The 12,506-nt window shown below is 44.8% G+C and overlaps 1 protein-coding gene across 1 annotated transcript; it reads right to left on the reverse strand.

Annotated features, from left to right (window-relative positions):
- Positions 1-1,927: 1,927 nt before the first annotated feature.
- LOC140999712 (olfactory receptor 10A3) lies at positions 1,928-2,980 on the reverse strand. Its single transcript, XM_073470233.1, has one exon. It carries the CDS (start codon positions 2,978-2,980, stop codon positions 1,928-1,930), a length of 1,053 nt encoding a protein of 350 aa, XP_073326334.1.
- Positions 2,981-12,506: the final 9,526 nt, after the last annotated feature.

Here is a 12,506-nt window from a genome sequence, read left to right on the forward strand (position 1 = left end):
ACAGCAGCATTTATTTGTGTAGTACTGTCACGCTTACAACATCACAAATATATATAAAATATAATATAATGCACAGTAAGCACTTCAAGTTTGCTGTTTTACATAATAAATAGAATGCATAAGAATGTGTAAATATACTTATACTTATGCATAAGCCTGAACAGATGCAACATCAACAGTGCGTGCAGTTCGTGTCACTCAGCCGACCAGGAACTGGTTGATTGGCTCCAATATAAAAAATGATAAGAGGAGGAGGATTGCAACAGAATAGCAGACATAAGTCAGCCATGGCTTGATCAGTACAATTGTTAAGAATTTCAATCACAGTTATCACTTTGGTTGTGGATGGATTAATATTTCCCTGTAAAACTCAACATTAAAACAATATGCAACTATGACAAAACTGTTCGCTAAACAGTTTTTATTAAAACTGTCAAAGTTCACTGGCTTATTTTTAAAGAAACAGGCTCAGCTGACAGCACAAATAAAGTGATACTGCATTGACACTGGACGTGTGCTCAAGTAATCATGTTATCAAAGGGACAGCATCTTATAACCATAATAAAAGACTTTATTGTACACATTTGGGCTGAATCACATTTCCAATTTACCCTACCCGTTGTTTCCGAGTGCCCCCTTGCCCCTCAGAACAGAGCTGCAAGGGGTAGTGGTTGAAATCCCCCGCTCTATATTAAATGGTGTTACCCTTCCAACCCTTGTCTTCACTTGTCCCTGATGGTATTATTGTAATCAGACGCGGCAGGACATAACCAGTCTTAACAACTTCCCTGCTGAACTGTAGGTTAAATTTCAGACATCATATGCCATCAAAGGGGGTAATGCTGCATTAAAATACCTCAAAATGTGGGACAATGTGGGATTTTCTCCGCAAATTCTGTGAAAGAAGGTGATTAAGAATATATTAAATTAGATTTTGATTGAATGTTTTCAGTGGTCATCCCTGAACTTCCATACATCTCATTGACTCTGTTGCTGAATACTGTGGCCCAAAGCACCAAAGACGTTGCAGGGCTGACTTAAAGCTTGCTTGCAGTCTATATTCAATGCTAATTGCCTATTTAATACTTCAATAATCAGGTTAAAATCGTCAGATACAATACACAATACACAAACACTAATATGATGAGTAGTTAAAAATTGGTCCACAACAGCATACAAGCTGCCTAGTTGTTCGCTTTTCAGAGCATTAAAGGGTCACTATGTAGTTTTAGAGAAGAAATTCAAACTCAGAATTTTAATATTTATAAATGTAATGAGGTAATAATACAAAATCATAAATATTTATTTTTCTACGACTGAATAAACAAGCTGTTCTCGGAGGACAATAAGGTCCCCACAACACTGTTTGAAGCTAGAAAGGTGGCAGGGTCAGTCAGTGAAGATATTTCTCTTCTGATTAAAATGTTTTCCCCAAAACTACATAGTGCACCTATAATTAAAAATAATTTAGCAGTAGGCTAAGCGATACATATATATATATATATATATATATATATATATATATATATGTATATATATATATATATATATATATATATATATATATATGTATATATATATATATATATATATATATATATATATATATATATATATATATATATATATTTAAAAAGTCATTATAAACACATAATAACTGAAACTGGCTTCCTCCATTAAATCTCCCTGATTTTAGCTGCTTTTGCGTCGGTGTATCAAAATAGGAGGAATGACTATAAAAAGTCCCACTTCTATGGTTTGCAGATTTATAAGGTAGAAGTTTTTGTTTTTATTCATAAAATCATAGATTGTTCCAGCCTACATCCCTTTTTATTATGCAGTGTTACCTCTGGGTATGTGTGCTATATAAATTAACCTCCCTGCATTGCATGTCAAACATCTCATCGGGCACTGAGAGTTCACGCTGTCACACATCCGTGCGCCTCCTCTCCATCCACCGCCGGAACGGGCCGAGCAGCGCCCGCCTCATCTCCGCGTTCCTCAGCCCGTACACCAGCGGGTTGATGCACGGTGGCACTAAAACCATCACCGCCAAGGATATGTGGAACACGGTTGCCGTTGTCGCTGTGTGGACGCCCTCATACTCCCACAGCACGTCCGGGGCGACTTTGATGAGCAGCGGGAGCAGCTGCAGGAGCAGCATGCCGCAGTAGAACAGCATAGTCTTGCGCGCTGCGGTGTTGACAGCGTCGAACGGGATCATCGCGTTGCTCGCGTCCTGGTACATCCTGAAGTAGCAGAAAACGTAGACCAGCAGGCACAGCAGTAGAGTAGCGAAGCCAAAGACTTTGCGAAAGACGGCAGGGGCACGGGGGAAACCCATGTGCTGCTCCACCACGTCTGGCTCGCACAGAAGTCCGCTGATGAACGGTTCATTCTTTTGCTCTTCTCCTGTGTGCAGCAACACCGTGGCGACGGTGCCGACGGAGATGGAGCTGACCCAAATGGCGGTCAGGGCCAGCCGCAGGCGCACCCGAGTGAGGATGACCGGGTAATGGATGGCGTGGCACACGTAGAAATAGCGCTCCATCGCCATGCACGTGATGGAGTAGAGGCTGGAGAAGATGCTGGAGGCTCCCACGAAGTACTGGACGCGACACCAGAGGCTAAACTCCATCGTCCGGCGTTGAACTAGTGCGTGGATGACCGACGGGGCGAAGGTGACAGTCTGCACGAGGTCGCTCATAATCAGATTCGTGAAGAAAGTAACGCGCGGCTCCCAAGAGAGGTCGTCCGAACGCCCCAGTCGGAACAATGTAAAGCCGTTAACCAGCAGTGAGAAAAGAGTGAGCAACACAAAAATGCATATCACCGCTGGAACTGCCTGTCCATAGGGCAGGATGGAGAGGAAGAGGCAGCCGGCAGCGTTCAGCCGCTCGGTTACGCGCGGGTCAGTTCGGTTCTCCTCGTTGAGCCAGTCGCACTGCTCGGTGAGGTTGTGCTCCTCCGTGATCGTCATCAAGTTTGTTATTGACATTCTGTTGCGAATACAATGTGATGTTCTAATCATTTACTTTCTTGTGAGCCTGAGAGGACGCCTCTTCCAGCAGTTCCAGCTATAACATGACTTGTCAGCCCCCCTCACACACAGTATATATAGGCATGCACACTTACTCCTTAACGACCTCTGTAGTCACCGGAATCAGGTCCTGACCCCCCATCGAGGTATTTAATTGAGTTCATATATGGAAGTTATTTGTTACAGCCCCAGTGCTGTGGGTGTGTTTTCTTGTGTCCCATTCAGGTGATACCCTCATCCTCCCCCTCCTCCTCGTCAGTGTATGGAGCGCCACACCTGAGGCTACTTGCCACTTAGGCAAACCAGTATAGGTTGCCGCGGATGCCAGTGGGCTGGGGCGACCGTGACATGCAGAGAGCCTGAGCGCATGAGCTACGACCGACAGTTTTTTCTTAAAGACAGTAGCATCTTGGTTAATTAGTGTTTTTTGCTGGCTTAAATAAGGCAGTTTTTGAGTTACCGTTACCCAGTGTTTCTTTCCCCTTCTTTACACCCGGTTTATTATTTAACTGTTACTCCCTTCATCCCCTAGCCATACGGGGACGTAACATATTTCATCACTGAAGTCATCTGGAGCGCTCCATTACCGTGAGCATGTTCTTGTTTGGCCACCTTAAAAAACATAATGAAAAATGGAATTGTTTAGACTTTATTCTCAACACAAAAAGATAGACTTGTGTCTAGAAATCTGGTAACTTCCATCATTAAATCATCATGAATCAGAACTTTGGGAAAAAATAAAAAACAAAACTTATTTTTCCTCAATGAAACCCAACAAATGTTTTTTCCCCCTTGAAAGTCACAATTCCTCAGTACCTGGTGTGACATCTGATTGGTTTAATCAGATATTGATCATTCAAATTATTTGAATTCTCTGTCATGGTGGACATCAGGTGTCATTCATTCATTTGTGTGTATTGACACACTGCCTGCTGATACACTGAAGTGACTTTATAATTAATGTTAATAATCATCATAATCATCATCATCTTATGAGTGGCACCTGTGCTTGAAGTCCAGCATAAGAAAAATGTCCTCCTTGTGACAATGCATTGCACAAAAAAAATGAAGGAAGCTGGAGAAAAATAAAACAAATTGTTGATGATGGTAGAACAGTTCCCAGGAACATCTCACATCTTGGCAAGTAGAACAGCACTCAGTAAGCGCAGCAGCCCCATTTCATAATCACTCATAGATACAGCCACCTAAATATACCTGATTTTCTTCATCAACATCCATGCATTATTCCCTGAGTAATTAATTAAATTGTCAGGAAACACCCTATCTCGCAACTTTAAAGAGTGAGAAAAAATTGATCTGCACCAAAAGTTAAGGAGGTCTATTCTGGACTGAGACCCATCCTCAATGAAGTGTCTTTGAAATCTGTTCAGTAGTTTTTGTGTAATCCCGCTGACAAACCAACAAACACAGGTGAAAACATAACCTCCTTGGTGGAGGTAATTAAACTTGTCAGAGCTTTCAGTGTCTATTTGTTATGTTAAGTTTAATGGTAGGTCCCATTCAAATGTCACAGTTTGACATGCATCAGCTGGCTGGAACCATAAATCCAAACATGACTATAAACTAGATTTTTCACCTTCCTACAGAGAACAATGTAGTTTTCATCCTAATTCATGAGAAGCAAATCATCTTTAGAGTAAGTGACCAAAAGGGGCAGACTGACTCCTGGTGGTAACCACTGGTAACTGCAGTGCAGAGGTCAGCACCTCATACATCTGAGGCCGGATTCATGCTGCATGGTGCAATTACTATATTTTAAACTGGAGACATTGTGATGCAGTTATGTTGTATTGTTGTTAAAGATCCAGGTAGTACAGGTGCAGGTCTTCATGCTGAATGAATGACTTAATGGATGGATGAATCAATCAATTATGCATGGAGTTCATTTGTGCCAGATCCATAAAGCTGATTTTACAAACCTTTTAGAATAGATTTTGTTGAGATGTGTACAATGTAAGGGTAGAGGTGCGTTACATTTGGTCGCCTGTAGCTACAACATCCAGGGAAACATCAGATAATACACCAGAGAGTGAGGGAGTGAATGCGACAAAATGTAATGTGAATAAAACTTTAATACATTAGCTCATCTGTAAAATGAGTCACATCAGATAGATTTTCATCATGATTGTTTAACAATGAAGACAGCATCTCCCGTGATCCCACTGTATTTTACGACCCAATAAAAAAAGTTTTTTTACGCCAAAACGTGATCTTATCCTAAAACTCACCAAGTGATTTTTTAACCAGACCATAACAACAGCACTGTCACAATAGAAAATAGAAAATTTAACTTAAAGAAACATACAGTTATAAAGAAATCTTAAGTTTCAACTTCAGTGGTTTGCAGAAATGTACATTGACAGCATTTGTTCTGGTAATTGGGCTGCATAAACACAGGAGAGAAATCAGTTTAGATCCCACATTGAAAATGGACAATGACAATTTTTTATCACCTGCCTCTCAAGGCTTCTTTTTGAGAAGAAAACTTGAGAAAAAATACAAATTAAAATGTCAGTCTTGCCTTCTTTTTCTGGCTTTTGAGATAAACATAAGATTTTTCTTTCTAAAAACTTAATTTTTTATGTTTTGATGGTCAGAATATTTCAGGGTTGTGCCGAGCCACTTCGTGATAAAATGTACCCTTTCAAATCATCATAGTACAATGCAAAAGAAAATGGCACTTTCCCAAGTCACTCCTCCAGAATATGTTTTTTTTTTAGTAAAGCTTTAGATGTTGGTGCAGATCTACTACTTCGGTCATTTAGCTGGATCATTAGGAGAGCAGGAGTTTCACTGGGAGAATAGATCAAATCTGCAGTGAACTGATTTCTCAGAGGAATGAACCATACTGCTGCTGTCATTGGTATTTTCCCATTGATTGTTGAGAGTTATTTTCCTTTAATAAAATTCTGTGTCCTGAGTGTCTTTTTTTTCCTGTGTGCACAGTTCTAATATGACTGCCAATGTTAGATGTGTCTAACTTTGTAGGTGCTGAGGTGTCATGGACTAATTTTTGCTAAGAGTCAAAAACCGCTTCCACACTAGAAGTGCAGAGTTGGAATAAATGGGATCTATTTTAATTCATCGAAAAAAACATTTTAGAATGTGCAGACATAGGCAGACAGACAGACATATTAAAAGGTGCAATATGTTAGAGACTTCCGAAACTACATAGTGCACGTTTAAATGTGGACGAGGCTAGAGTTAACAGCCATGCTAACAGCTCTGCAAGGCTGTACAGGCACAGAGGTGCTTTGAGCTACATGCCAATCATGCTAACATGCTCACGATGTTAAATTGCTGATGTTTAGCAAATATGTTTACCATTCTAGCTATCTTACTTAGCATGCTAAAATTTGCTGATCAACAAATGAAGCAGAGCGGAGGCGGACTGGAAGACCATTCGTTTTGTGGCTTTTTTGGTCATAAACCAAAGAGTTGATCCGATGATGGCACAAGATCAGAAGTTAAGTATGCATGGAAAAAAAATGCCTTTCCTCCAGCCATGCCACTAGCATAGCTAAAACCACCTTACCATGGTGGAGGGGTTTGAGCACCTGAATGATCCTAGGAGCTATGTTGTCCGGGGCTTAATGCCCCTGGTAGGGTCTCCCAAGGCAAACAGGTCCTAGGTGACAGGTCAGACTAAGAGCAGTTCCAAAGCTCCCTATGAAAGAGATAAGAACAAGGACGTTTACGTCGCCCGGAATGGCGTCACTGGGGCCCCACCCTGGAGCCAGGCCCGAGGTTGGGGCTCGCAGGCGAGCGCCTGGTGGCCGGGTCACTGCCCACGGGACCCGGCCGGGCATAGCCCGAAGGAGCGGCGTGGGCCCGCCCTCCAGTAGGCTCACCACCCACAGGAGGGTTCAGAAGGGGCTGGTGTGGTGTGATTTGGGTGGCTGTCCTGGGCGGGTGCTCCGACAACCCAATCCCCGGACAGTGACTCTAGCCATGGGGACATGGAATGTCACCTCGCTGGGGGGAAAAGAGCCTGAGCTAGTGCGGGAGGTTGAGCGCTACCGGCTAGAGATAGTTGGGCTCACCTCCATGCACAGTCTGGGCTCTGGAACCCAACTCCTTGAAAGAGGCTGGACTCTCTTCTACTCTGGAGTTGCCCGCGGTGAGAGGCGGCAAGCTGGTGTGGGCTTGCTCATAGCTCCCCAGCTCAGCCGCCATGTGTTGGAGTTTTCCCCGGTGAACGAGAGGGTCGTCTCCCTGCGCCTTCGGGTCGGGGATAGGTCTCTCACTGTTGTTTCGGCCTACGGGCCAAACAGCAGTGCAGAGTACCCGGCCTTCTTGGAGTCCCTGGGAGGGGTACTGGAGAGTGCTCCAACTGGGGACTCTACTCTACTGGGGGACTTCAACACTCATGTGGGCGGCGACAGTGTTACCTGGAGGGGTGTGATTGGGAGGAACGGCCTCCCCGATCTGAACCCGAGTGGTGTTCTGTTGTTGGACTTCTGTGCTAGTCACAGATTGTCCATAACGAACACCATGTTCAAGCATAAGGGTGTCCATCAGTGCACGTGGCACCAGGATGCCCTAGGCCGGAGGTCAATGATCGACTTTGTGGTTGTGTCATCTGACCTCCGGCCGTATGTCTTGGATACTCGGGTGAAGAGAGGGGCTGAGCTGTCAACTGATCACCACCTGGTGGTGAGTTAGATCTGCTGGCAGGGGAGGAAGCTGGACAGACTTGGCCGACCCAAATGTATTGTGAGGTCTGCTGGGAACATCTGGTGGAACCCTCTGTCGGGGAGGTCTTCAACTCCCACCTCCGGGAGAGCTTTGACCAGATCCCGAGGGAGGCTGGGGACATTGAGTCCGAATGGACCTTGTTCTCCGCTTCTATTGTTGACGTGGCTGTTCGAAGCTGTGGCCGTAAGGTCTCTGGTGCCTGTCGTGACGGCAATCCCCGAACCCGGTGGTGGACACCGAAAGTAAGGGATGCTGTCAAGCTGAAGAAGGAGTCCTATCGAGCCTGGTTGGCTCGGGGGACTCCTGAGGCAGCTGATGGGTACCGGCAGGCCAAGCGTGCTGCAGCGCGGGCAGTCGCGGAAGCAAAGGCTCGGGTCTGGGAAAAGTTCGGGGAGGCCATGGAGGAGGACTACCAGTCGGCCTCAAGGAAATTCTGGCAAACCATCCGGCGCCTCAGGAAGGGGAAGCAGCCCTCCACCAACACTGTTTACGGTGGAGGTGGGGAGCTGTTGACCTCGACTGGGGATATCGTCGGGCGGTGGAAGGGGTACTTCGAGGATCTCCTCAATCCCACTGACACACCTTCCATAGAGGAAGCAGAGGCTGGGGACTCGGAGGTTGATCCATTCATCACCCAAGCCGAAGTCACCGAGGTAGTCTGGAAGCTCCTCAGTGGCAAAGCACCGGTGGTGGATGAGATCTGCCCTGAGTACCTCAAGTCTTTGGATGTTGTGGGGCTGTTTTGGTTGCAACATCGCATGGCAGTCGGGGACAGTGCCTCTGGACTGGCAGACTGGGGTGGTGGTCTCTCTATTCAAAAAGGGGGACCAGAGGGTGTGTTCCAACTATCGGGGGATCACACTCCTCAGCCTCCCTGGTAAAGTCTATTCCAGGGTACTGGAGAGGACAATTCGGCTGATAGTCGAACCTCGGATTCAGGAGGAACAATGCGGTTTTTGTCCTGGCCGTGGAACACTGGACCAGCTCTATACCCTCCACAGGGTGCTTGAGGGTTCATGGGAGTTTTCCCAACCAGTCCACATGTGTTTTGTGGACTTGGAGAAGGCATTCTCGACCGTGTCCCTCGTGGCATTATGTGGGAGGTGCTTCGGGAGTACGGGGTCGGGGGCCCTCTGCTAAGGGCTGTACGGTCCCTGTACGACCAGAGCAGGAGCCTGGTTCGCATTGCCGGCAATAAGTCAGACCTGTTCCCGGTGCATGTTGGACTCCGGCAGGGCTGCCCTTTGTCACTAGTTCTGTTTTTTATGGACAGAATTTCTAGGCACAGTCATGGGCCAGAGGGGATCTGGTTCGGGAGCCACTGAATTTCATCCCTGCTTTTCACAGACGATGTTGTCTTGTTGGCTCCTTCAAGCCAGGACCTCCAGCATGTCCTGGGGCAGTTTGCAGCCAAGTGTGAAGCAGCTGGGATGAGAATCAGCACCTCCAAGTCTGAGGCCATGGTTCTCGACCGGAAAAAGGTGGCTTGCTCCCTCCAGATTGGGGGAGAGTTCCTGCCTCAAGTGGAGGAGTTCAAGTATCTTGGGGTCTTGTTCACTAGTGAGGGAAGGATGAGCGCTAGATTGACAGGCGGATCGGTGCAGCGGCCGCAGTAATGCGGTCGTTGTATCTGTCTGTTGTGGTGAAGACCGATTTACCGGTCCATCTACGTTCCTACCCTCACCTATGGTCATGAACTTTGGGTCGTGACCGAAAGAATAAGATCCCGGATACAAGCGGCCGAAATTAGTTTCCTTCGCAGGGTGGCGGGGCGCTCCCTTAGAGATAGGATGAGGAGCTCTGTCACATGGGAGGAGCTCGCAGTAGAGCCGCTGCTCCTCCACATCAAGAGGAGCCAGCTGAGGTGGCTTGGGCATCTGTATCGGATGCCCCCTGGACGCCTCCCTCGGGAGGTGTTCCAGGCATGCCCCACTGGGAGGAGGAGACCCCGAGGAAGACCCAGGACACGCTGGAGTGACTATGTCACCCGGCTGGCCTGGGAACGCCTTGGGATCCTCCCGGAGGAGCTGGAGGAAGTGTCCGGGAAGAGGGAAGTCTGGGTGTCACTGCTTAGACAGCTGCCCCCGCGACACTGCCCCGGATAAGCGGAAGAAAATGGATGGATGGATGGATGGATAAACTAGGTGTAATCTGAGGTTTTTTTTTTCAGACTTTCAAACTGATACCTGACTGTTATAAATAGTCAAAAGTGCAAATTATACATGAAATATAGTCGTAATTAAATGAAATACACTTGAGCAGAAGCTCCTGACAATACTACAAATAATACAATACTCTCAAAAATTACCAGAGAGGGTTTAATCAACATCTCTCTGACATGGGTTTTTTTTTTTTTACAACACTGTTTGGGGGAAACGGACATTAAAGAGCGACCTGGGTAAAGGGATAGTGAGGGAAGGGACAGAAGAAGGGCAGAGAGAGCTACAAGAGAAGCAAAGGAGGAGTCAGGATGGAGGGTTAGAGGGCTGTAGTGGGAGGAGTGATGGCATACCTCCAGCCTTATATAGGGTGTGTTTGTCTGGAAGGTTCAGCTGCTCCCCCTGGGAATGTCCAGGAATAGAAGGAGGTAGAAAAGAGGAAGGTGGAAAGAGAGGGAGCAAAGGAATGACAGAGACAAAAAGAAAAATTAAAAGAGGACAAACTGTTTCCTCTTGGTCTTTTTATTCTTCCTTTGCAAACCAAAATCATCTCACTTTTCCACACGCTCAACCAGCTGGAGGAGGAGCATTTCTGGAAAATCTTGAGCGGGGCTGAGCATCAGCTGGTGCTGTCAGTCAGACACCAAACGGGCACCCAATGAAGGTGGTGACATAAGTTGGACGGCATGGAAGCTGAACTGTGGCCCACAAGAGAAGGCCGGGATGATGACTGAGACGGGTGAGAGGAGGTTAAGATGGAAAGAGGAGATGGCGCGGATCAAAACACAGTGAATAAGTAAAGGGTGATGAGATGGGACGAGGATCAGGGATAAGAGTGTGTGAAGTGTGATCGATACAATGAGACGATGGAGGAAAGAGGATGGGAGAAGGAGGTGGACAGCAGGGAAGGAAAATGAGGGCTGATAGAAAGAGAAGAAAAATGGATACATATCTGCAATGAAAACTTAGTGTTAACAGCAAGTGAACAATTTGCTTTAATTTGTATCATCACATTGAATGATCAGAATTTAACTTTATCTTCCAGTGTGTTTGGGTTTGTCTGTCAGAGCAGATGGGCAAACTGAAGAGGAAGATAGTCCTGCTCAAACAACTGTGCAACAGTAAATTAATTTAATACATTAAAACAATTGCGATAGCCATCATATCTCCATGTAGAGGTCTCGACCATGATTCATACTGGGCCTTAATTCATTTTAATTCTACAGACTCACTGACGTCTTCAGTGAGGTCTTATTAAAGCTTTATTATACTGTAAATCATTTTGGCCTGTTTAAACTTCATAGAATAAGTTCAATGGCTGCCTTAAATATTTGAGTTAACTTGGGTTGAATAGTTAAAGTCTTCTTTTAAGTTTTCTTTTTTGTGAAACACAATTTAAAGTTAACTGAACTTGAGAACACGTTTGATAAACTCAAGATGTAACTTGAATCAACAACTTTTCAGTCACACCGACAAATTTGATTTCCCTATGCAATTCCCCAGCTTAATGAGTCAGTTTTTCATTTTTCTCAAAGGTCAACAGTAGCTGCTCCTATTGAGCTACTTTGATCTGACATTAGTATAAGAGCAACACATGACACTCCTCCTAGTAACCTCAATAAAGTGTGAAAGTGTGAGGGACTGAAGATTGAGCTCAATACTAACCTTTATCATGATTAGCACATTTTTCCTTAACGTGAAAAAAACACAACCATGACTTATCTTTAAATGTCTGAAAGACACACAACAAGTTTCCATCACATGTTTTCTCAAACTATGAAAAAGAGGAGTCTCAGTAGAGTTTTTAACTCTCAAACAATGCATGCTGGGAAAGTCTGCTAATATGTTGATATATTCTCTACATTTACATTATTTGCAACCTGGAACACGGCAGCATAACATTATCCAAGTATTTCAAACCTCTAAAGTTTGATAAATCTGTTACATTGGCTTCACATATCTGAAGGAGGCGCTGATAGACACTGGGCCAAAGGTAATGTATACGTCAGTAAACCTGTGCCAAAACTGCATGCTATAGTATGACCTTTTAGTGTATTATTTATACACTAATGTAGAAATACTCCATCATGACTGAATTATTAGCTCATTGATATCTTTATCAGGTAAAATCATGAATTTGTTACATTAAGTAATATTTAGATCATGATCATAAGAAAACTTAATTTGATACTTGATTCTTGACTAAATCAGCTAATTTGACGACAACACATACATGCTTAAAAGCAATGAACCATCGAAACTCATCTCAGGCTGGTCCCATACTGTCACTTTATAATCTGATAAAGTTTGATATCATTTTCATTCTCCTAGCTGCTGGAAAAGCCTGTCTAAGCATTTTAAGATGTACTCAGTCTGTCATGTCTTTTAAAAGCTGCTTTCCTTCCTCCCGTTGCCTTTTAATAATGAGCCTTTCCTCTTATCAATTGAATGTCTTGTGTAATTCAAGAGTCCTGATAGAAGTTATTAAGGACCACAGCTGCTGTTGTTTCTATGCCAATGAGACAGTACTCCGAGCATAAATAGATTTCCAGTGAAAGAACCGTCAGACTGCAAAGCCAAACTGCTTA

This window comes from Pagrus major, chromosome 7, assembly GCF_040436345.1.
Source record: "Pagrus major chromosome 7, Pma_NU_1.0".
In the NCBI taxonomy this organism is placed as follows: Eukaryota; Metazoa; Chordata; class Actinopteri; order Spariformes; family Sparidae; genus Pagrus; species Pagrus major.

What these genes read in the sequence shown, in the direction of transcription:
- LOC140999712 (XM_073470233.1), bottom strand. Translation starts at nt 2,980, where the DNA reads ATGACGATCACGGAGGAGCACAACCTCACCGAGCAGTGCGACTGGCTC.